Genomic DNA, 26,853 nt, shown 5'->3' on the forward strand with positions numbered 1-26,853 from the left:
CCTCTACCAACAGATATTTGTGTGGTTTTAAACTTCTTATTTGGATATGAGCTCATATATCACCTCTTTAGCGAAGCCAGCAGCTCTAACCACCCGATCCAAATTATCCATAAATCCTCCTAGTTTATATCATCTCTTTTTTCCACTCAAAACACCACTGTCAACAATTATGATATCCCCCTACAAGTTTACCTTTTATTTTTTCCCTCCTGCTATTAGAAAATAAATGCTGAAAGAATAAGAGCTTTGTCTTATTACACTGGTGTCACCAGCACCTGGAGCTTGTTTAATGACTATTTCTTCAATAGTTTTACATTATTTAAATGACTAACTAGATTAATTTTGTGTCTCTTTGTTCAGATAACTTTTTAAAGAGATGCATGTACATAATATCTTCCATGATTTTGCCATTATTAAATTCCCCTTGTATGGACATAAAAGCACTGTGCTTTTACTTACTTGGCCTATATTTTTGGTGTATATTGTTTTATTATTGTTATATCTTCTTTGTCTCTATGCTTTATTTGATCAGGTTTTGACTCTGAATTTCACTTTGCTATTAATCTTGGTCTGTATGCTTTGTTGTTTTTAAGTGTCTGTTATATCTTCTTGCAGTATTTTATATTTTGGATAAAAATGTGTCACTGTGGTTTCTGCTAAAAACATAAAGCTGAATTGTATCTTTTAATCTACTGCAAAAATCTCTCAATTTGGTTTTAGTCTGTTGACATTTACTGCAATTGCACTTTATCTTGCTCAGTTAATTTTATGTTATATTTAATAGTTGTTATTTCATCTGTTCTCTTTTTTAAATATATTTACTAATTTATTCAAGCTTTTGTTCAAGTCCTTTTACCCCGTTTTCATTTAGATATTAATCAACACTGTATAAGGTTTTCTCCTATTCCAATTTGTCTTAATCAAACTAATTTTCTTTATTATGATTTTAAAATATCATTTTGAAGATTTTCCTGCTCTTAATTATTGTATCTGTAATTCTGTTACCATGGATTTAAGTTCTTGACAATATTCTTTGATAATCTTCATTTCTGTGACGTTCTTATGGGCAATCACCTGGGGAGAAAAATTCCTTCTTTTAAACTTTAAAAGATGTTTTTTTCTTTAGTATTTTATGACATTTTCACCTATAACCAATCTCCTATGCCAATTATCTTTCTTCAGCCTTTGTATAAGTGTTTTATAATTTAACAGCTTAGAAGCTTGTAGAAAATGAATATTACTATATTTAAGCTTACATGTACATGCCAAAAAAATTATTTTCTGAACTTACTGTTATTCTTTACATAAGAAATACTGACATCCCTTATTTTAGAATGCCATTTAAATTCCTTCATGTTCCTTCCTTGCACTGAAAGCTGGGACAATTATGGGATTCATTTTCTTTGTTTTTCTTCACTCAGGGATTCTAGTCTTCTGTCACTTGTCCAAAGCCTGAAATTGGTTGTTGCATATACTTCACCTAGATTTCCAGTTGTTTATAGTGGGAGAGAAAACTTATTCCTTTTATTCCATTTTCAGTAGAAATTCTGTTATGTTTTTGAAAGATTTTCATAAAATGTTATTGAAAGAAAAAGAGACTTTAATACCTGAATGGTTTAGCTTCAGCAATGTGGGAAAACTCACTTATATTGACATCTCATTTATACATGATACAAAAGTTTAGTAATGTTTCTATTGTAATTATTAAATACCAGGTATTTTGGTAAACATTAGATATTTATTAATTCAGTTAGATTTTCTATAACATTATAAGGTAGATGCTTTTATTATTACTATTCTCATATGGGAAAACTGAGAAATAGACTAGGTTTTCAAAATATATGGGGCTAGCAAGTGAAAAGCCACATTACACAACTATTTATTCTCTATTCAGATGCTATATTATTGATTGATACATTATAATACACTTCCTCAAGACATATGTTATGGTATGATTTCTATAATGTTGACAGAAATGGAGAACCACTTTAACTTTTTGGCCAGTTTCACCTTTCAAAATTAACTTCTTATTAACATTAACAGATTTTAAAATGATGTGACATATTTTATTATTTGGTGTATAACAAAACATTTGTATATATGTATAAAGGTTCCCTAGATGAAGATATATAGAAAAAAAATTCCCTGTTTTCTTAACTCAGTTGAAAATTTAGGTGTTATCGCATGTTCTCACTGATAAATGGGTGTTGAACAATGAGAACACATAAACACAAGGAGGGGAACATAATACACTGGGGCTTGTTGGGGGGGTGAAATGTTAGCAGAGGAATAATAGGGGTTGGGGGGATAGGGGAGGGATAGCATTAGGAGGAAAACCTAATGTAGATGACAGGTGATAGATGCAGCAAACCACCATGGCCCATGTATACCTGTGTAACGAACCTGCATGCTCTGCACATGTACCCCAGAACTTAAAGTGTAATAATAAAAAGAAAAAAGAGAAAATGTAGGTGTTTTAGTTAGGCATAGTTATAGTATTTTATATGAGACTCTTAGCATACATCCTTAAAGTAATTTTCTAATTTTTAAAAAACATTTAGTGTCATAGTCTACACTAAGACCATAATTAGCAGTTGGATATATTAGGTATTCTAAATGAAGTTTTGATTCTATCACATAGTTGATTTATAATATGATGTTCCAAACATTTTGGTGATTTAGAAATGATATATTTACAAATCTCATGTAATATTACAACAAGTTTTAGAGAAGGACATACTTTCAATTTTTTTATTTTGATTTTTCAGATTGCATTCTCACAACACAATACAATCATGGATCTTGTGCAGTTTTTTGTCACCTTCTTCAGGTAAAAGTTTGCTCTTACTGACTTTGAACTTGTCAAGCCTATATTCTGATATATGTCCTGTCAGTCTGTTAGATAATTGATCAATTCTTTAACCTTAAAATATCATATAGCATGTCTTGAATAGTTTTATATGCTTAAATATATTCTACAGAGCAGAGGGGAGATAGCTCAAATATACTTGTGCAAGATTATTTTGCTGTTACACTATTTAATATCTAATGGATTCAGTGGAAAGAGGATAACTTTGTGTCCCCATCACATAAATAATTATAGCCTGCTTTAATTAATGATGTTAACAGTGCATGCCCCACATGGATTGGTTACATCTATAAGAACTAAACCAGTTTGTTTATTTCTTAATTATATTAATTGTATATCATATTCATTATAGGTTCAGAAAAAGGGGTTCCACAGTGAAGGAACTTTGTAAAATGCTATGTGTCCTAAAGTTAAACAGGGCTCTTTTGGTTGGTTTTCAACTGGCATTACTTTTCAGAGCTTTTAAAATGCCAATTTGCAATGTGTCATTCTAAAAGAGAGGTTATAGTTTGTAGCATTTCTCAAAACATGAAAACTCTTTTCAGGGAACATTTATTTTCATTTCCATGGGACTTAAATATAGAAACTCTGGGTTAGGAGAAAAAGCTGAGTTTAAGTTTCAGAATGTCTGTAACTTAATAGATCCTCTGGATCAGAAGAGATGTTATTTTTGTTAACATTGTTATTATGTGTGAGGCTTATGCTGGTCATTTGGGTGCCTTTGTGCAAATTAGATAAATGTGACTTCTCCTTCTGGCACATAAAGCCCCACATCATGGCACTCAACTTTGAAAATAGTGCAGTGTGAATTTTGACCAACACTCACCAACTTGGCTGGGCCGCCATACAGCAAAGACCCGCACAACACAGATGATGTGTTTGGAACTTTGCTAAACACAGAGTAACCATCACCTTGTTAACCAACAAATTCAATAGTATTTGAATTCCTAATACCTTCTTCATTGGAATCTGCAAACATTTTTCCATTAAGGGCCAAATAGTAAATATTTCAAGATTTCTGGGCTGTATGGTTTTCATCGCATCTATGTAACTTTTCTGCTACAGTGTTAAAGCAGACAGAGCCAATTTGGAAACAAATGGGAGGGGCTGTGTTCCAATAAAACTTTATTATAAAAACAGCTGGTGGATTGAATTTAGCCTGTGGACATAATTTGCCCAACCACTGATCAGTTTTATGCCTAAATGCCTTTACTGACAGGAAGCTCACCAGCTCCTCAGATAGCATTTTCTAACATCAGATAACAAATTGTTCTTTATAACTGAGCTGAAATCTGTCTCCCTATGATCTCGCCGCTAATTCATCCATATGGGCCCATATATAAAAATTTCAGTCTCTCATTTCCATTAACAGCCTTTCAGACTTGTAAACTATTTTCTAAAATTTACACATTCCTTGTTCATTTTTCTGCTTTTCTTGATATGAGAAACCTTTGTCATATTGGTTAGTTAATCTGAACACAATAATGTTTGTTTATACACTTTAAAATATTATAATTTCTATAATGTATTTCTATAAACATATTTATCACTAATATGTGTAAAAAGTGCATTCGTACTTTAAATTTGTTCCTAAAAATTTGAGAAAACATCTTAAGTATATTTAATATTTTACAACTTTGTACTTCAGAAAATAAATGAATTTTAAGGCTACTAACAAAATTACAATATGGTTTTAGAAAGTACTGAAAGTAACAATTGAACAAACATTATTAAAGGAATTTAAAAAACTTTTTTTTTTTTTTTTGAGACAAGGCCTCGCTCTGTCACCCAGGCTGTACTATTTTGGCTCACTGCAACCTCCATCTCCCTGGTATGAGCAGTTCTCCTGCCTCAGCCTTCAGAGTAGCTGGGATTACAAACACCCACCTCCACACCCAGCTAAATTTTGTATGTTTAGTAGAGACAGGGTTTTACCATGTTGGCCAGGCTAGTCTCAATCTCCTGACCTCAGGCAATCTGCCTACCTCGGCCTCCCAAAGCGCTGGGATTACAAGTAAGAGCCACCGTGCCTGGCCTAGAAGAATTTTTGATGCAGAATAGTCTGGATGGAAATTCACTGAAAGTTTGATTAAGTGTACAATTTCACAAAGTTGAATGTATATGTAAATTATTTGAATCTTGAGGTTTTTATTTTAAGCTTTTAAATTTGCATGCATATTTCAATAGCTCTTTTGTTTAGTAAAAGAAAAGTATTGTTAATGTGTACCATGTCTTAGTGATGATCCTATTTATTATGTTGTCATCATGGACAATGCAAAATAAAATATTCTAATCTTTAAGTGTGATAAATATATTTGATGGGTTTTTTTGTCATTTAAATTCTTCCAGTAGTGAAATGTTAAATTAGATCACTTAAAAAACTATGTTACTGTTAAGGAAAATATGAACAGGATTTTGAAGCTTATTAATTATTAAGTTTTATACAGTTACTGCTAAACTTAAAGAGATTTTAAGACAGGTTAACATTTATGGAAACCCCTAAATCAGGCCACTTTTATTATTATTGCTGTTATTTGGGTAACAGAGCTGAGTGTGTCAGCTTTGCAGTTTAGCCATTGTTCTATAGGGGCCAGTCTCAAACTCTTTGTTAGTCTTTACCTCTATATTGTGTGTAGTTTTGATGGCAAACATAATTGGTCCTGTACTAGGGAGATCACTTACAGACATAGCCTGGCTCTGTTCTTAATGTTTTGTGCCATCTTAACTAGGTCACTATTTTAGTCTGTTTGTGTTATTGAAAAGGAATACCTGAGGCTGTGTAATTTATAAAAAGAGATTTATTTGGCTCACAGTTGTGCAGGCTATACAAGAAGTAGGGTGCCAGCATGTGCATCTGGTGAGTGTATCAAACTGCTTCTACTCATGGCAGAAGAGGAAGGGGAGATGGCATGTATAGCCATCACATGGGGAAAGAAGAGGTAAGAGGCAGAGACTTATTTAAACAGCCAGTTCTCATGAGAACTAACAGGGTGAGAACTCATTCATTACCATAAGGACACCACCAAGTCATTCAGGAGGGATCTGCCCCTGCAACCATAACACCTTTCATTAGGCTCAACCTCCAACATTGGGTATCAAATTTCAACACGTGGTTTGGGGGATCAAATATTAAAACTATAGCTGTCTATCCCTGGCCCCTGAAATCCCTCATGTCCTTCTCACATACAAAATATAATTTATTCTCAGTACTTCCCAGAAGTCTTAACTTGTTTTAGCATCAACTCAGAAGTCTAGAGTCCAAATGCTCATCTGAGATTCACAGCAAGTTTCTTTCAGCTGTGAGCCTGTAAAATAAAAATCAAGTTACTTACCTCCAAGATACAATAGTGGAACAGATATGGTAAACATCTCATTCCAAAAGTGAGAAATTGGTCAAAATACAGGGATAACATGCTGCATGAAAATCTGAAATGTAGCAGGGAAAACATTAAATCTTAAAACTCCAAAATTATCTCCTTTGATTTTATATTCTGCATCCTGGGAACATACTGAACCAGGGCCCTGCTGTACTAGGCAGTTCCTTGAAGGGTACTCTCTTCAGGGCCTCTTCAGGGCCTCCAACCCTGCATTTCTGCTCAGCATTGCCTCACTAGCAACTGTCTGCAGGCTCTCCACCCCTATGGCAGGCTTCTGCCTGGACAATCAGGCATTTCAATACATCCCCTGAAATCTCAGTGGAAGTTTCCAAGCCTCTACTACTCATACTTTCTAGCCTTCTTCAGTGGCAGCAGGAGCAATACCTGGGGCCATTTGAGCAATGAGATGTGGGGAGCAATTTCTAGAGATGGGGCACAGCAATGGTGTTCCAAGCCAGTCATCCAAAGCCATACCATCCTCCTTGGCCTCTTAGTCTGTGATGGGAAGCCCAGAATCCTGACAGATGTCTGAAATGCCTTCAGATTCTTTCCCCCATTGTCTTTATTATTAGTACCTGGCTACCTTTTTATTCATGCTGCTTTCTTTAACAGGTGTTTTCTACCCCAGCACTCTTGGTGTCCTCTTCTAAAAACACTCTTTCTCTGCCACATGGCCAGGCGGACAATTCTACAAACTGTTATGCTCTGCTTTCCTATTGATTATAATTTCTGATTTTAGGTTATTCATTTGCTCCCACATGTGAATATAAGCTGTTAACAGCAGCCACAGTACTTCTTGAGCACTTTACTGCTTGGCATGGATATAATGTAGCCAAAATCTTTGACAGGGCCATTACAAAGGTTACCTTAGTTTGAGCTCCCAATGATTTCCTCATTTCAATCAGACTTCCTCAACATGGCCTTTACTGTTTATATTTCAATCAGCATTTTGGTTCCAACCACTTAACCAGTCTCTAAGATGTTCCATACGTTTCTTCATCTTCCTGTGTTTTTTATGAGCCCTCCGCTTCCAAAGCCACTTTTACATTTCTAGGTATCTTTATAGCAATGTATCACTTCCTGTTACCATTTTTCTGTCTGAGTCCATTTATGTTGCTACAAAACAATACCTGAGGCTGAGTAATACAGAAAGGAAAGAAGTTTACTTGGCTCATGGTTCTGCAGGTTGTACAAGAAGTATGGTGTTGGCATTTGCATCTGGTGAGGGCCCCAAGCTGTTTAATTTATGATGGAAGAGGAAGGGAAGCTGGTATGTTCAGAGATCACGTGGTGAGAAAGTTGGCAAGAGATAGAGGAGAGAAGTTCCAGGCTCTTTTAAATATCCAAATAGAGTTCCCTCCCACTCATTGGCAAAATGATGACACCAAGCCATTCATGATGGATCTACCCCCATGACCCAAACACCTTCCATTAGGCCCATCTCTAACATTGGTTATCAAATTTTAACGTGTGATTTGGGGGATCAAATAACCAAACTATAGCAGTCATCAAGCTTCTCTAAATCTCAGTCCCTTCATATATTGAACTAAATGGTTTTGTTTTTTCTTGTTGTTGCTGTCAAATAATATAGTGAATGATTTGAAAATTTAAAGGACTTATTTTTTAAATAAACCATTTTTTCATGTGTGTAACATGCAAAAGTAGATGTATCTGATCTTCCTGATACATCTTGTTCAGAAAATAATTCAGAAAAGTCTGAACTATTTATTGTAAATAAATAAATGAAAATTTAGTAGAGAATACCATCCCTGTATGTTTTATATTTTTAATGGTGGCATTAATTTTCTATACCACTAGGATCACATAATATTTTCATTTATAAACGTGTCCAGTTGGGGCTAGTTTCAGAGATTACCAGTTGGTCTTTTCCACTATGACTGATCTTATCTCATAAGCCAGGGACACAGTGTAGGGGTTATTCCAGCTACCTTGTACATCAGTTCTATTTAGACACTTAAAGACTGGGGAAATGACCACTCGGTGTCTCTATTGATATAATGGGCACACTGTGAACCAGAATTAGTCAGAATTTGTTATGTGTCCCAACCCCTGAACACCCCAACTCTAATAAGAGGCCATGATGATATTTTGAATCCTTGGTTATCTGTGTCACTTCTAACCTCATGTCTAATAGTAGTCAAAATGTCTGCTTATTCCTCCTGTACTGTATATATATCCTCATGTATATATGTGTGTATATAATCAAGTATATGGTATAGGTATTTTCAGGGATCTTTTTAATTTTTTTTAATTTTTATTTAGGTTCTGGGGTGCATGTGCAGATCATGCAGGATTGTTGTATAGGTGCACACATGGCAATGTGGTTTGCTGCTTCCATCCCTTGTCACCTACATCTGCCATTTCTCCCCATGTTATCCCTCCCTGACTTCCCCACTCTGCTGCTGTCCCTCCATTGGCCCCCCACCAACAGGCCCCAGTATGTGATGCTCTCCTTCCTGTGTCCATGTGTTCTCATTGTTCAACACCCACATATGAGGGAGAACATGCAGTGTTTGATTTTCTGTTCTTGTGTCAGTTTGCTGAGAATGATGGTTTCCAGGTTCATCCATGTCCCTATAAAGGACACGAACTCATTGTTTTTTATGGCTGCATAGTATTCTGTGGTTTTTATGTGCCACATTTTCCTTGTCTAGTCTATTATTGATGGGCATTTGAGTTGGTTCCAGGTCTTTGCTATTGTAAACAGTGCTGCTATGAACATATATGCACATGTGTCTTTATAATAGAATGATTTATAATCCTTTGGGTATATACTGAGTAATGGGATTGCTGGGTCAAATGGAATTTCTATTTCTAGGTCCTTGAGGAACCACCACACTGTCTTCCACAATGGTTGAACTAGTTTACACTCCCACCAACAGTGTAAAAGTGTTCCTATTTCTCCACATCCTCTCCAGCATCTGTTGTCTCCAGATTTTTTAATGATCGCCATACTAACTGGCGTGAGGTGGTATCTCAATGTGGTTTTTATTTGCATTTCTCTAATAATCAGTAATGATAAACGTTTTTTCATATGTTTGTTGGCCTCATGTATGTCTTCTTTTGAAAAGTGTCTGTTCATATCCTTCTCCCACTTTTGGATGCGTTTGTTTGTTTTTTTTCTTGTAAATCTGTTTTAGCTCTTTGTAGATTCTGGATATTAGCCCTTTGTCAGACGGGTAGATTGCAAAATTTTTTCCCCATTCTGTTGGTTGCCGTTTCACTCCAATGATTGTTTCTTTTGTTGTACAGAAGCTCTGGAGTTTAATTAGATACCATTTGTTTATTTTGGCTTTTGTTGCCAATGCTTTTGGTGTCATTTAGTCATGAAGTCCTTACCTATGCCTATGTCCTGAATGGTTTGCCTAGGTTTTCTTCTAGGGTTTTTATGGTGTTAGGTCTCATGTTTAAGTCTTTAATCCATCTGGAGTTAATTTTAGTGTAAGGTGTTAAGAAGGGGTCCAGTTTCTGCTATCTGCACACTGCTATCAAGTTTTCCCAACATTATTTATTAAACAGGGAATCCTTTCCCCATTGCTTGTTTTTGTCAGGTTTGTCAAAGATCAGATATTTATCTGATCTTTGTTTGTGGCGTTGCCTCCGAGGCCTCTGTTATGTTCCATTGGTGTATATCTCTGTTTTGGTAATTGTACCATGCTGTTTTGATTACTGTAGCTTTGTAGTATGGTTTGAAATCAGGTAGCGTGTTGTCTCCGATTTTCGTCTTTTTGCTTAGGATTGTCTTTTCTATGCAGGCTCTCTTTTGGTTCCATATGAAATTTAAGGGCTTTTTTTCCAGTTCTGTGAAGAGGGTCATAGGTAGCTCGATAGGGATAGCATTGAATCTATAAATTACTTTGGGCAGTATGGCCATTTTCACGATATTGATTCTTTCTAACCATGAGCATGGAATATTTCTCCATCTGTTTGTGTCCGCTCTTATTTCCTTGAACAGTGGTTTGTTATTATCCTTGAAGAGGTCGTTTACATCCTTTTTTAGTTGTATTCCTAGGTATTTTATTCTCTTTGTAGCAATTGTGAATGGGAGTTTGCTCTTGATTTGGCTCTCTGTCTGTTATTGGTGTATAGAAATGTTTGTGCTTTCTGCACACTGATTTTGTATACTGAGACTTTGCTGAAGTTGCTTATCAGTTTAAGGAGATTTTGGGCTGAGATTATATTTTGCCCACTTTTCAGAATGTTTCAAGGACTTTCCTTCTATCGACTCAATGGGTTGATGACCTGTTTGGTCAATGGGTTTTGGATTTGAAAATTAGCTGAAGTCTGGAAACTGTGCAGAGAAACATGGCTCTTCATTAAAGCAACAACCCTCAACTCTCCTGTACCTTCATTCTTATTTAAAGTAAAACCAGATGTTAAATAGTACTACTGTTGGCCACTCACTTATTTTGCTCTTCAGAATACTATGCTTTATTAATAATTCCTAGAACTCTTTGTGGGCCAAACCCCTTGGCAGCTCATTCAATGTTGTTGATTGAATTGTGGCAATTGTCATTTCTGGATTCTGGCAGTTAAGCATTAACACCTGTCCTCTATTACTTTGGGTCTCCATCTTTTTATGGTAATTAACAAGCGTAGCCATGTGACTATCTCTCTTATTTTCAGACTTGAAGAGGAGAGCCAATTCTAAGCTTTTTTTTTTTTTTTAAATACTGGTACCTCTCTCATTAGCATATTCGTAATAGCCTTAATGCATAGGGTGTCCTCTCAGTCGTCTTCTCATGGAACACAACTTGATAGTTCTTCTGGACTTATATAATATGAACCATTCCAGTATAATCCTGTCTCAGCATTTTTATAACTTTCTCTTCCATAAGCCAGGACAACTCAGGCATTTCAATTTTCATTTGTATTGGACATAGCATTTTTCAGGCTTCTACGAGTCACTCTAGCAACAAGTTTGCCCCATTTCCTGGAATCCTCAGTCAGGTATTACATCTCCAGTGGTCCTGGAAATATACACCAAATCAATGAATTTTTATTTATCCAGTCTTAACATTGTATTGCCCTTCATTAAATATTTAAATCTGGTTATACTTCCATGGTTCCTGCCAGTACATGCTCTGTAAATCTTGCATCTGTTTCAATTGTGCAATCAATTTTCTTTTTTATCAGGTTCAGTTGGGTCATGCTGTGATTTTAATCCCACTTGTCAGTCTGGCAGCCAAGAGAAGTGGTGACAGCTTGTGAGGGGAGCACCTGTTACTAAGCGAGAAGAGACCTCTTTAGTATCTTCCAGCATAACAAAGTGCTAGGTATTACTAGGGAAGGGGGCTGTAAAACCAGCATCCTCAGAAGCATTGACCCAGATATTCCTATTCCATATTTCAGGGTCCTAGATTTCCTGAACTATGGCCCTTTTGCATACCAGAACTTCTTTGGCTGAGCATTCTGTTATCTCTGGAGTTCTGTAACTCTATAACAATTAAATCATCATCCTGCTGGTCATCAATGTTGGCACTTCTGCTGTCAGTCATAGGGGCCTCATTTAAAGCTATGAAAGAGACCCTCTGGCTATTATATATAGCCAGTAAGCTTCCCTCCCTCTTTTTTTTTTTTGAGACGGAGTTTCGCTTTTATTACCCAGGCTGGAGTGCAATGGCACAATCTCTGCTCATCGCAACCTCTGCCTCCTGGGTTCAAGCAATTCTCCCACCTCAGCCTCCTGAGTAGCTGGGACTACAGGCATGCGCCACCATGCCCAGCTAATTTTTGTATTTTTAGTAGAGATGGGGTTTCATCGTGTTGCCCAGGATGGTCTCAATCTCTTGACCTCATGATCCACCTGCCTCAGCCTCCTAAAGTGCTGGGATTATAGGCGTTAGCCACCACACCCGGCCCCCTCCCTCTTTCACATCCCTCGCATCCTCCCATTCTCTCTCTCTCTCCCTCCCTTCCTCCCTTTCTTCCTTCCTTCTCCTAAAAATATTGTGCTTCAGCTACATTCTGTAGACATTAATGTGTAGTATGCTGGCCTCATAGAATTATTAGGGAATTGTTCCTTCCTCTTTAGTTTTTGGAAAAAGTTTGAGCATCGGTATTAGTTCAAAAGCCATGGCAACAAAAGCCAAAATAGACAAATGAGATCTAATTAAACTAAGAGCTTCTGCACAGCAAAAGAAATATCATTAGAGTGAACTGGCAACCAACACAATGGGAAAAAATTTTTGCAGTGTACTCATCTGACAAAGGGATAATATCCAGAATCTACAAAGAACTTAAACAAATTTACAAGAAAAAAACAAACAATCCCATAAAAAAGTGGTCAAACAATACGAACAGACATTTTTTAAGAGAAGATATTTATGCAGCCAACAGGCATATGAAAAAAAGCTCATCATCACTGGTCATTAGAGAAATGAAAGTCAAAACCACATTGAGATACCATCTTACGCCAGTTAGAATGGCGATCACTAAAAATCTTGAGACAACAGATGCTGGAGAGGATGTGGAGAAATAGGAATGCTTTTACACTATTTGTGGGAGTGTAAATTAGTTCAACCATTGTGGAAGACAGTGTGATGGTTCCTCAAGGACCTAGAAATAGAAATACCATTTGACCCAGCAATCCCATTACTGGATATATACTCAAAGGATTATAATCAATCTATTATGAAGACACATGCACATGTATGTTTATTGTGGTGCTGTTACAATAGCAAAGACCTGGAACCAACCCAAATTCCCATCAAAGATAGACTGGACAAGGAAAATGTGGCACATATATACCATGGAATACTACACAGCCATAAAAATGGATGAGTTTATGTCCATTGCAGGGACATGGATGAAGCTGGAAACCATCATTCTCAGCAATCTGACACTAGAACAGAAAACTAAGCACCACATGTTGTCATTCATAATTGGATGTTGAACAATGGGAATTCATGGACACAGGCAGGGGAACACCACACACTGGGGCCTGTCAGAGGGTGGGGGTCGGGGAAGGATAGCAGGGATTGGGAAGATTGGGGAGGGTGATAGCATTAGGAGAAATAGCTAATGTAGATGACAGGGGGATGGATGCAGCAAACCACCATGGCATATGTATACCTATGTAACAAACCTGCATAATCTGTACATGTGCCCCAGAACTTTAAGTATAATAAAAATAAATAAAAATAAAATGTTTGGGTAGAGTTTACCAGTGAAGCCATTGAGTTCAGGGCTTCTTTGTTGTAATATTTTTGATTACTGATTAAATCTCCTTTCCATGTAGTTGTGCAGTTTTGAGTGATCTTAATCCCAAGTTCATATTTGATTGCACTGCTCTCTGAGAGACTGTTTGTTATGATTTTGGTTCTTTTGCATTTGCTGAGGAGTGTTTTACTTCTAATTATGTGCTGTATTTTAGAATAAGTGTGATGTGGTGCTGAGAAGAATGTATATTCTATTGATTTGGGGTGGAGAATTCTGTAGATGTCTATTAGGTCTGCTTGGTCCAGAGCTGAGTTCAAGTCTTAAATCTCCTTGTTAATTTTCTATCTCATTGATCTGTCTAATATCGACAGTGGGGTGCTAAAGTCTCCCACTATTATTGTGTGGGAGTCTAAGTCTCCTTGTAAGTCATTAAGAACTTGCTTTATGAATCTGGGTGCTCCTGTATTGGGTGCATATGTATTTAGGATTGTTAGCTCTTCTTGTTACACTGATTCCCTTACCGTTATGTAATGCCCTTCTTTGTCTTTTTTGATCTTTCTTGGCTTAAAGTCTGTTTTATCAGAGGCTAAGATTACAACCCCTGCTGTTTTTGCTTTCCATTTGCTTGGTAAATCTTCCTCCATCCCTTTATTTTGAGCCTATGTGTCTTTGCACATGAAATGGGTCTACTGAAATGCAGTGCACTTGGTATTGACTCTTTATTCAATTGGCCAGTCTGTGTCTTTTAATCAGGACCTTTAGCCCATTTACATTTATGGTTAATATTGTTATGTGTAAATTTGATCCAGTCATTATGATGCTAGCTGATTATTTTGCCCATTAGTTGATGCAATTTCTTCATAGTGTCGATGGTCTTTACAACTTGGTATGTTTTTGCAGTGGCTGGTGCCAACTTTTTCTTTCCATATTTAGAAAAGAAAAAATTTTGTCACCACCAGGCCTGCCTTCCCAGAGCTCCTTCAGCAATCATCAGACATTTATTTTTTCCACATTCTATTAAAGTTTGTATTAACTGGCTTTCTTATAGCCATCTTATTGGGTGTAAATTGGTGAGAGATGATGTAAACTTACAGGAATTAAAGATGAAAGATTAGAGGAATCTAATGAATACAACAGCCAAAAAACCAATATTTAAGCAGTTGAAAAACAATCAAAGATGACTACATGGAAGCAAGCATGCAAGTGGGCAGAATAATGCAAAGTTAAGTATAGTGTTCAAGATTTGAGAAAAATAAGACATTTAATCATATTGTACATAAAAATGTTTTGAAAGAGAAAAAAGAAGAAAATTTAATTCTCTAGAAAAAACAAAGTAAACCTAATTTAGTCATAGGATCTGTACATCAAAGTGGTATTATCAGGAATACTTGCCATAAAGTTTTTAAAGAATTGAGTAAGGACACTGTGAAGAATTACAAATAAACAGAAGTCCCTGTTTAAAAAAATAAGATTATGATGATAGATATGTTAATGGAAATGAGACCTGAAAATATGGATTTTCCTAAATAGAAACAATAAACAATTTCTTATTGTATTGGAAGTTTACTTAGGAATTTCCTCCATGGCTTTCTTGTGAAATAAAGTAGATATTTAGGCCCGAACTATTCTTGTAAACCAAAATATTTAATGCGACGGGAGTAAACTAGTAGTGGTACATTTTATCGCAACTTAGTTAAACCAGTGCTCCCTATCTAGTTGACAAGGCTGAAGTTTAGAGTAGTAGACGCTGAAATAGACTCTAAGAGTCATGTCAGGAACTTCCTATTTTGACCTAAAAATTGCTTTACACCTCAAACTTAACATGTCTTAAATTGAATTTACTGTCTTGGCAAACAGGCCCTTTTTTTCCCCGTTTTCTGAAGCTCAGTTATAGGTATCACTATTTAACTAACTTCAATACCTGGGATTCGATTAAATCTTCTTTCCTTCATGCCCTACATGAACCTGAATTCTACCTTCTTTCTGTCAATGTGTTGTATTCAAATTTGCTAAAGTGGTTATTTTAAACATGAATTGTTAACTCCACTATTTAAAAGCTTCCTTTCATATTTGTGATTCAAAGCATGAGTATTTTCATAATTAAAATATCCCAGTTGCTTTTTCATTATTGGAGGGGGCAGTGGCTAATTATTTGCCTTATTTTTTCTATATGTTTTTAATTATCATTATTGTTTGTTTTTTACTTCTATTGGAAGCGTTTTAAAATTTCTGTGCAGTAAAATTCCTTCTGGGGGGATTCCAGTTGTGTGAGTTTTAACACATGCATCAGTTATAATTACCAGCTTTACCAGGATATAGAACAATTCCAAAGTCTCGATGAATATCTCACAGACCCTTCTTTGCAGTCAGACTTTCTCCCCACCCATAAACCCTGGCAACCATTGACCTGATCTCTGTTCTCACAGTTTTGCCTTTTCCAGAATGTCATGTCATTCAAATGGCTTCTTTCCCTTAGTCTACTGCATTTAAGATTCATCTAAGATGTATTTTGTATCAATAGTCCAGTTCATTTCACTGCTAAGTAATATTCCATTATATGGATATATCACACTTTGTTTACCCATTGAGAGATATGGATTGTTACATTTTTTGGTACTTATGAATAATTCTTCCATGATCAACATACATACAAGTTTTACACAAACATAAGTTTTCATTTCTCTAGCATAAATACCTGGAAGTAGGATTTCTGGGTCATAGGGTAGATGAATATTCATCTTTATAGTAACTGCCACTGTTTTTCAGAGTGATTGTACAATTTTGTGTTGCCACTAGCAAAGCTCAGGGTTCCAGTTGTTGCACACTCTCGCCAGTGCTTGGTCCTGTCAACATTTTTAAATTTAGCCATTCTGATAGATGTGTAGTCATATCTTGTTGTAATTTTAATTTGCATTTCCTTAATGCCTGATGACATTGAATATCTTTTCATGTGTTTATTAGTTATACTTTCATTTTCTTTTGATGAAGTGTTTTTCAGATCTTTTGCCTATTTTTAATTTTTTTTTATTTTTGCTTTTTATTTTTGAATATTGAATGTTTTTTGTGTATTCCGGATATAACTCCTTGCCAGATGTGATTTGTAAATATTTTCTCTCAGTCTTTGAATTATCTTTTCATTCTCTTAACAGTATCTTTTATGGAGTGAAAGGTTTTAGTTTTTATAAAATCCAATGTGATGCATTTTTACAAAATTAATTATGCTTTTGATGTCATATCCAAGGACTCTCCCTAACTCAAGTTTACATAGAATTCTTCCTAAGAGTTTTATACAGTCATGTACTACATAACATTTTGGTCAGTGACAGACTACATATATGATGGTACTTACAAAATTATATTACTGTATATTTACTGTACCTCTTCTATGTTTAGATATGTTTAGATAAACAAAAACTACTGTGTTATAATTACCTGCAATATTCAATACAGTAACATGCTATACAGGTTTACAGCCTAGGAACAATAGGCTATACCAATGGCTTACATGTGCAGTAGTGTATACCATCTGTGTTTGTGTAAGCACACTTTATGATGTTTGCACAGGGATGAAAATTATCTAATGACACATTTCTTAGAACGTATCCCCATTGTTAAGTGACACATGACTGTATTTTTATGTTGTACATTTAGATTTGCGATCTATTTCAGTTATTTTTTGTTTACGATTGAGATGTAATTCAGTGCTGACTATTTCACATTTGAATATCCAGTTGTTACAACATGATTTGTATAAAGACTAACCTTTCCATTTTGAAATGCCTTTGCAACTTTGTGAAACATGCACCGTAGGGTTCCAGTCCCAGGTAAGATTATGTAAACACACATCTCTTTTTCTCTAATTGAACTCAACTATAAAACCTGGACAAAATTCATGGGCAGCTATTTGATATATGATATCAGGAGGCAGAGCAGAGAAGAACACCAGAATTCAAAGTACTGTTGAACCGTTTAGAATTTTAGCATTTTTCCCCTTTAGTGTCCCCTGGCCTGAAGTCAATGCAATTTGAAACTTGAAGGTAATTACTGCAGTTCAGACAGGGAAAAATCCTCTAGTTCTGGCCCATGATGTGGAAAAAGGAACTCTTAAGCTCATAGAAAATGAGGGAAAACCACTCCCATTTTTTCTTTTTTTTCCTGAATTCACTCACCCATATCCCAGGTAGTCTGAAGCAGGAATATTGGCAGCAGCAAAATGGCTCACAGTGGAAAGCTGTAAGAACCAGAATCCAAGGGAGAGGAATCTTCCTCTACAATAGTGGAGCTCTGGTTTCGCAGAGCCAAGATAAACCATGTTGATTTCCCTCTTATCTGTCCTCCCAGCATAAAACATGGCACAATAGGGAAAGTGTGTAGTTTCTGGCCAGATGATGGAAAAGTAGAGCCCACAGAACCAGAAAGGACCTGGGAGATAATAGAGATAGAAAAGCTTTCCCACAAAACATTTTATAAACTTCTAGGATCACCCCTGAGCTGCATGTGTGCTAATCTGATCCTAATTATCCTTATCATACCAAAGAATTTGAGAACTCAGCTCATCAGTAGAACTCTGGTTTGGCCCCAGATTGAACAGTTGGTGGCCTTCCTGCTCGAAAGAGTCAAGTAGCACTTCAAAAGCTTTGGATACGTTGTTACCATAGCCTCCAGATGGATAGAGTAAAATATCTCTATAGAGAATATCAACTTTATCTATAGAATGTAAACAAGAACTCCATTGCATTGTAAAGTCAAAGTAGCACAAGAGAGATGGATTAAAGGGAACATTCTTAAGTTGTATTGCCAAGTCAAGGACTATCTCCCAATGTTTAGTGCTTTAAGAAAACTTTCATCAGGTACTACTTCTATTACCTATGCATATGGGAAAAGTGACATTTGATCCCTGCCTTAAATACAAAATAATTTCTAGGAGGAAAGGTAAAAACAGTGAAGCACCTAGAAGGTAACGTAGGAATTGTTCTTCATAACATTCATAATGTAGAATGGATTCTTAAAAACAACACATAAAATACTTTAACACATTAGAGGACAAAAAAAGCTAACACTTTTTCTTATCAAAACACACCAATAACATTATGAAAAGTCAAGTCACACAGTGGTATGAAATATTCACCAACTGTATAAAAGGCAAAGGCCATATATTCACACTATGTAACTCATAGAAATCCATTAAAAATAGTCTGAAAACTCCTTTCTCCAAAAATGACAAGAGACTGACATACATTTCACAAAAGAAGACATCCACATGTCCAACAAAGTATGCAAGTGTGCATAACTTATTTTTTATCTGGGAATTCAAATTAAAGCTACAATGTAATACTACCTACTACAGTGGATGAAAAGAAAAGATAAATGATACCAAGTATTGGAGAGGAAGTAGAATTATTAATACTTTTAGTACACTAGAAATTGGTGCAGTGACATTGAAAATAATTTGACATTATATTCAAAATTTGAATTTACATATACTCTATGGCCCAAAAATTCCATTTCATCAAAATTATGTGAACCATATTTCTAGAAGCATGTTTTATTTGCCCCAAACTGGGAATAATCACAATACCAAAAAGCAATAGAATGGAAAAATGTGTAATGTGGAGCAATGGGAAAAAAGAATGCCAAAGGATTAAAATAGATAATGCAAAGATAGTATTAAATGATAGAGGCAGAAACAAAAAAATCAATAGTATTACATTTGTAAAAAGTTTACCAATAGGTAAAACTAAAATATGGCATTAAAAATAAATGTAATAGTTTCTTCTGAGAGAGAATGAATTGAGTTTTGTTTCTTCAAGCTGGTGTTTTCAAAGGTATGTTGTCTTTGTGATACTTTATTGAATTGTGTAGTTTGGATTTCTCTATTGTGTTATAACTAATGACTTAGGAAAGGTTTTCAAAACAATTAAAACTTTTGTCCTAACTATATGGTTTTTAAAGATGTTCTTCAAAAAACATTTAATGTAGGAAGAAACACTGTATACATTGTAGAAAGAAACACTGTGTACATTGTCCTTTGTTACTTTTTGTTGCAAGTTTGGAAGAATAAGATATTATCCAAGTAGGCTACTTGTAATAGGAGTTAACCAGGAAGATTTCCTTACTAGATATTAGTCTTTCTAATACTCCATCAGATGAGACTTAAAACTACTCTATTTTCTGTAGAGTTTAAAGAAAAGATTTAAGAGTTATTAAAGATGCTCATAGACTCAAAATCTGTTACAGGGTCATGGGAGGGAGGTTAATTTGGGTACTTTTCTAAAAATTTTTCATAAATGATATCTTGTAAATTGTATTCTTTTCCAGCCTTCATTTAACTCCCTCCACAGGGCTGTGTAGCAAACCATTCCATTTGAATGGGATTTATCTCTCACTAGCTTCATGGTTGGGGTAATACTATTTATTACACTGTCAATGTTTGGTAAGAAGTGGACATGTACATATGTTATATAAGCCTTGGAACTGCTGTGTTCATTTTTTTCCCTAAGAGTTAAATAAGCCTGAATATAAAGTTGGTGTGCAGTAGAATGCATAGTCCAGAGAATCATAAGAAAAAATAGCTAGGACCCTGATCAGATCAAACCTGGAACTTTTTTCCCTTTGGACTTCAGGATGGGTCTTAATCTACTTGGGCTTCCATAACAAAATAACACAGACTATGTGAGTTAAACAATAGAAATGTATTAGCTCCCAGTTCCAGAAGCTGGACAGTTCAAGATCAGGTGCCAAATTGTTGGTTTCTGATAAGACCTCTCTTCCTGGCTCTGCAAATAGCCATCTTCACACTATGTACTTACATGGTCTTTCCTCCATGCATGCAGGAGGAGAAGGAGAGTATACTAGTTCTTTGGTGTCTCTCCTATAAGGACACTAATTGTATCAGATCAGGATCCCACGTTTATTGACTTTGTTTAAACCTAATTATGTCCTAAAGGCCCCGTCACCAAATACAACCATACTAGGGGTCAGGGCTTCAACATATGAATGTGAGGAAAACAAATTCATTTCATACCTGCAAGTGTAAACTTCATGTAGATCTACTATTCTTTATTTCAGTTTGAGTTAGGTTTTCTGTTACTTGCATTTGAACTAATCTTAACTGATAGTGCTTCTAAGGTACAATAACTCTTGCTTAGCAACCCTCAGAAGTACCAATTTATGCTAAGAGCATATTATTTACTATGTTCAGCCAGTGGGCTTTTTTGATTTTTCATCTTTTTCAATCTGATGACTTAAACATATAAGCAGTTTTTTTCTTTTTAATATTCATAGCTTTTATTGCATTTTCAGTTAGAAGTTTATTCTGTTGACATTTTAGTTGGTAAGAAAAAATCCTTTAAATGTTGTGAAGGTATAAAACAATTGAAAGATATTTTGTGGAATAACAGTTATTAGGAGGTAAATTTCTTCATTTCAATACAGTTTCCTAGTTTCTAACATTTTTCAGTGAAATAAAATAACATGCCCAAACCATCTTTTAAAATATGTACTTAAGACTTGACGTTTATGATCACTTATCCTCAAATTGCTATATCTCTTTTGCAATTGGCCAACTAGATTACCACCACTGGGTATTTATTTGTTACTAGCAACCTGCATTACAATGTAACCTTATAGCACACTGTGTTGCTTCTATTGAATTCTTTTAATTTTCCCTAAATGAGATTACCTAATACATTCCATGCTTTTTTATATTAAGAATATTTTCAAAATGACCATTTTATGAAGGATAAAATCAAATTATTAAAATACCTCTCTGTAAGTTTCTACGCTTCCCTTTTTTATTCCTGTAGCTGATGTACTTGCTTTTTAATGCGTGTTTTCTTTCTTTCTTTCTTTCTTTCTTTCTTTCTTTCTTTCTTTCTTTGTTCTTTTTACTCCTTATTTCCATTGGAAGGATTGTACTGAGAGGTATTGAACCTTTCAGATCTTTTGATATTATTGTCGTACATCATATTTTTTTAAAAAAAGAAAGCCCAATTATCTCCCCCTCAATATCTATACCATGGAGCATAAAAGGTTCTGCATAATATAATAGAAAAAGACCTTAAAGAAAGCTTATTTTTCTCTGACAAACGTCACAATACCAACTTAAAAGATGCTAATGTTCAATGTTACCCATTAACCCCTTTGATTTAAGAGATAGAGAAAAGCTAACTAGAATATACAAACCTAGAAATCTGTCTCTTAATATAATAAAAGTTTATAATACTTCTCTGTCACATCAAGTCCAGTAGGCAAAAAAGAAGCCAGTGGAAGGTTTATTAGGCTGTTCTTGCAATGCTGTGAGAAAAAAAATGAAATCTGAGTCTGAATAAATTATAAAGAAAAGAGATTAACTGTCACACGGTTTTTCAGGCTTTACAGGAAGAAACGGCATCTGCTCAACTTCTAGAGCAGCCTGAGGAAGTTTACAATCATGGTAGAAGGTGAAGGGGGGACAGACATGTCACATGGCGAAAGCAGGAGCAAGCAAGAGAGTTGGGGGAGGAGAAATGTCACACATTTTTAAATGAGCAGATCTTATGAGAACTCACTCACTGTTTTGAAGACAGCATCAAACCATGAAGGATGTTCCTGTGACCCAAATACCTCACACCAGGCCCCACCATCAAGACTGGGGATTACAATTCAACCTGAATTGAGTGGGGACAAATATCCAAACTATTTCAGAAGCAGTAGCATGGAATACAGGACACTGCTTCACATGGTCATTCAAGAAATTCAGATGATGGAAATTCTGTCATCTTCAGGCTTCCCAGATTGTCAGTAAAGCCTGAGACTTTCTAGTAGTCACCAAAGGAAGAATGTAACTTTTTAACTGTGCTGAATAAATATAACAAATCTTTATTGTTTGTTTGCCTTTCTTTTTAATGAAGCAAGTATTCTTAATGAACTGGGTTTTGTTTGTATGTATATTTTTTAAGAGAACTGTAACTTTTGTTTGCAATGTAATTTATTAGAAATAAAGAACATTTATAAGGTATTACTCTATATAATAATAATAATGCCAAATGAGACATTCAATGTTAGAAAAAATGATGTTATTCAAACCAGTTTAAAAACCAATTTCATTTATTTATCAAAAATATATTGACAACTACTCCATGCCATGTAGTAAGATATATTTTACTGGAGTTTTGCTATTTATTGAGATTATGAGAATATTACTTTTAAAATATTTTCTTACACTGTTTATTGATTTTAGCAGCCAATTTTTTTATAGCATGTTAGCTCTTTTACTGCTAACCTAATAGGAATTAGCATAGAAAGAATCTGATACAAACCTCTAAAGTGTAACTCCTTGTTTCAAGAAACTGAAATTATGAAAACTTTATATTTTATGCTGTCCTTTTACATCATTACAAAAACAATACTCTTTTGAATTGTAAAGAATTTAAGCTCCTCATGAGAAATTCAACTAATATTCCCTGTATCAAACTGAATCTTTATTATGTGATTCTTAGGGAAGAGGAATGTTGTAAATTATTAATCAAATAAAAATACATTTTGGTATTTAAGTTGTATTTACTGAATATAAGTAAATATATTTGGTGAAACCCCAAAATGTCTCTAGACCCTGCCAGATATCGCCTGGAGAACAAAAGTGTTCCTGGTTGAGAAACACTGAACTTGAGGCAATCCTACATACAAGAAAATCTATATATTCTTTAAATATATGAACAAGTTTTAGCGTACAGCAGGCTGGTTTTGTTTAACATAGAAGGCAGACACAGCACTGATTGATAAAAGTTAGAGTATTGGCTGGGCATGGTGGCTCACACCTGTAATCTCAACACTTTGGGAGGCTGAGGCCAGCGGATTGATTACCTGAGGTCAAGAGTTGGACACCAGACTGGCCAACAAAGTGAAACCCCTTTTCTACCAAAAATACTAAAAAAATTAGCCGGGTTGGTAGTATGCACCTATAGTCCCAGCTACTCAGGAGACAGAGGTGTGAGAATCTCTTGAACCTGGGAGGCAGAGATTGCAGTGAGCCAAGATTGTGCCACTACACTTCAGCCTGGTGTCAGAGTGAGACTCCATCTGAAAAAAAAAAGTTCTAATATTTTCAAAATTTGAATTAACTAGAAAAACAATGTACTAACTTGTGAGTCAGCAACTTCTCAGCTACAGTGAGTATTTAATTAGGTGCTGGATCACTATCAGAGCTATACTGGGAATTTCCTTCCTGGGAGGGACTTTGAACTAAGAAGTCTTTTATATCCCTTTTAAAGATAAGATGTTCTCATTTTGACAGATGTAAAGATGCAGATTTTGAAATCATTCCAATTGAGGTCATAGTTCAAACCATGAAAATAACTGAGCTTTCTCTTTGAAAGCAAGAGAAAAGAAGAACACAGTTTCATGAAGTGAATTTTAAGGAATGTGCATAATTTAAAAGAGGGAATCTGGAATGTAATCTACATTCATTGAACCTATATTAGTTTAGGAAGTATAAAGGAAAATAAAACAAAACAAAATGAAAGAAACTACTCAGGAAAGAGTTTTAGTCAATTGAGAAGTTCAAGTCTGATAATAGAGAAAAAACACCAGTTTATTTAATTTCTTGAAAATCATGGTGACCTTCTGTTGAAAACAAATTCTGAGAAAAGTATCCCCTAAAATGCTGAATATTACATAAAGGGTACCTATGTAAAAAACAAATCACCTCTGTGGTTGGAAAGCTTAGTATCACTGACTTTTACGAAATAGATTTCCTTTGATTCTGGAAGCGGGATTAGAGAATGAATATGGAAACAATGGTTATGAGATAGTCAGAGCTGCCAGCATAGGAGAGGAAAAGGTTTGGTGCTACAATACTCCATGTATGACTATAAGGAAACTTCAAAATCTCTGAGGATTGGATTCCTCTTTTCTCAAATAAGAATCATATGTACTATATTGAAGCATTTCTAAGACTAAATCCAATCATCAATGTGGCATATCTAGCATAGCATCTGAAATGTGTGCAGCACTAAATGGATAGATGTTAAAATTGACATTGTCGTAGTCATTGTAATTGAAAGATATTCTAAGGTCTTCTGCTTCAGATGAGGCATAGGCAGGGAGAAAAAATATATTGAAGACTTGACAAGAGTGGAAAGTGTCAAAAATTGCCACTGCTTATGAATAACTCAAGTGATGAGTGCAATGATTATCAATTAAGGATGAGTACCAGGTTTTTTTGTAGTGTCCAGTGACCATTGAATTTGTAGTGTCAAGGGTCTGTTCATTTCTGGGTCTTCTCATTGCATAATCTATAACCACAGAGCAAAGAAAGGGAAAATACAGCTTTGAGATTGATTAATGAGATTCATATAAATCTCTGTCCTTTTGAGATTTGTCAGACTTGAGTTACTTCTAACAAAGTTCACTGCATTATCATAGTTTATTGCATATAGTACCTAATATATTAGACCACATGTATGAACATTGTAACTGACTTATTTCTTAATGTAAACATTAGCATATGCCAAGATTTCTCAGCCTCAGTACTATTGACATTGTGAATTGCTGATTCTTTGCTGTTGGGGACAGTCTTGTGTGTTATAGAATTCTTTAACACCCCTGCACTCCTCTCCCAGTTGTGATAATCAAAAATGTCTCTAGACATTGCCAAATGATCTGTAGGGGGAGGGTGCAAAATAACCTTTGGTTGGGAACTACTGGAATATGTTCATATATAAAATAGTGATAAAAATAAAGTAAATGTATATGTGTGACATTGGATTTTAAAAATTTCCAGATTTTATGACTCATAATAGCAATTCTAAATAGATTTTGGTTGTGATTTCTGTTGCTTCATAAGACCAATGGAATTATCAATTTACATTCCTCTGACAGATAAAATTCTAAATATAGACCATAATCTATAGCAAGAACTATTAATATTTTTTTCTACCTGTACATTTTGATTTTACTTGAGAGAACATTTTAAACATCGGAAATTTATCCTATTTTTGATTGTTTACCTAGACAAAGAGATTACTTACATATATTTTTGAGTCTTTCATGTACTACTTTTTTATTACGTAGTTCAAATAAGTTTTAAGCAAAAATTATTTGTGTTTTATTTTCCAGTTGTTTCCTATCGTTATTACTGGTGGCTGCTGTGGTATGGAAGATCAAACAAACTTGTTGGGCTTCTCGACGGAGAGAGGTATCAGTAATATTATTTAATCTTTTGTTTAAAGATTTAAGCAAATATATTAATCTCTATTGTCTGTTAATGAATATGCTCTCTTAGAATACAGAATTTAAAATCATTTTTACATACTAATATTCTAAAGTCCCTCTAGTATTTGTTAAGCTTTAGAGCAAATTTTATGACTGGAATTTTAAGTTGTTATCTGTAAAAGTATTGGCTAGTTGCAAACAGTTTTTAAAAATGGTATTAGACTTTATAGTGAATACAGTTATCAATCCTGTTGTTTAAATAATTTTGTAATATATTTAACTTAGGCATTTAGTTATGCTAAAAGGTATAATTTATTTTTCATATGTGTCTTTGTTGAAATTTAAAATTGTGAGTGATCATTATTTTTGGCATTAGAAAAAGATTTTATCCCATAGAAATTTATTACAACATTCCTTTTTTGGTAATTAAATCTTTTCCAATTTTTGATTATCTAAGAATCCAAGTATGTTTAAAGAGCACATCACTTGGATAAATTTCTGTATTAGAATTAATCATTTATTTTTCTTATAATCCTAAAGTTGATGAAAACAATAACATTCTTACAAAATAACAACTGATTATATAAATTGTGTATATTCATTAATTGAAAGGAACAAAGAAACAAAATCACCTGAGGAGCAAAAGTATGCAGTAGATTTGTTATTCTATACCTCATATATTCAAAAAGATGGTTTCTGTTTTTATCAGTATTCTGTTATTATACTGTGTTAGTATTAGTATTAATATTTGTATTTTATATCTATTGCATTTCTCCATACATTTCTATATGGGTGTTTTTTGTAACAATATAAAACAACAGTATAATTGCTTTCCTTCTTTTTTTTTTCCAAAAAACAACAACAACAACAACAACAACATTCAAAGACACTTAAAAAAATCCGGAGTGTTCTAAGCTGTAGAATTAGTAAATGACATAAGTTCTTCTTAATCTATTTTTAAGCACCCATGAAAGATCAGTAGCTATCTATAATATATTTGCAAACTGGAGTCCCTCCATACCTTCAAATAAATCATTCACCTTAATACTCTATGCCTCTCCGATTTTCTCTATATGGCTAGTGCAACATCAGTAAGGGTTTACTTGGAATGTCTGCATGATAAAAAGTAATCCAATTGAAAAAGAGTGTATTAAATATAAATATATAAATATTTGTCAAGAAGTGGAATTCTCTGCAGAGGTAAACAATCTTCTAGACATGTTAAATGATGAA

General features: G+C 34.7%; 1 protein-coding gene across 4 annotated transcripts in view; it reads left to right on the plus strand.

The window, feature by feature from the left end:
• The window catches only part of ATRNL1 (attractin like 1), an 811,767-nt gene that overhangs the window by 388,394 nt on the left and 396,520 nt on the right, over positions 1 to 26,853 (plus strand). For all 4 annotated transcript variants that reach the window (XM_039465348.2, XM_074382946.1, XM_074382947.1 and 1 more), the window contains 2 exons: positions 2,769 to 2,830; positions 25,525 to 25,603. In XM_039465348.2, coding sequence (XP_039321282.1) covers positions 2,769 to 2,830; positions 25,525 to 25,603 — 141 coding nt within the window. The remainder of the gene's footprint in view (positions 1 to 2,768; positions 2,831 to 25,524; positions 25,604 to 26,853) is intronic.

The sequence above is a fragment of the Saimiri boliviensis genome, chromosome 12 (genome assembly GCF_048565385.1).
Source record: "Saimiri boliviensis isolate mSaiBol1 chromosome 12, mSaiBol1.pri, whole genome shotgun sequence".
NCBI lineage: Eukaryota > Metazoa > Chordata > Mammalia > Primates > Cebidae > Saimiri > Saimiri boliviensis.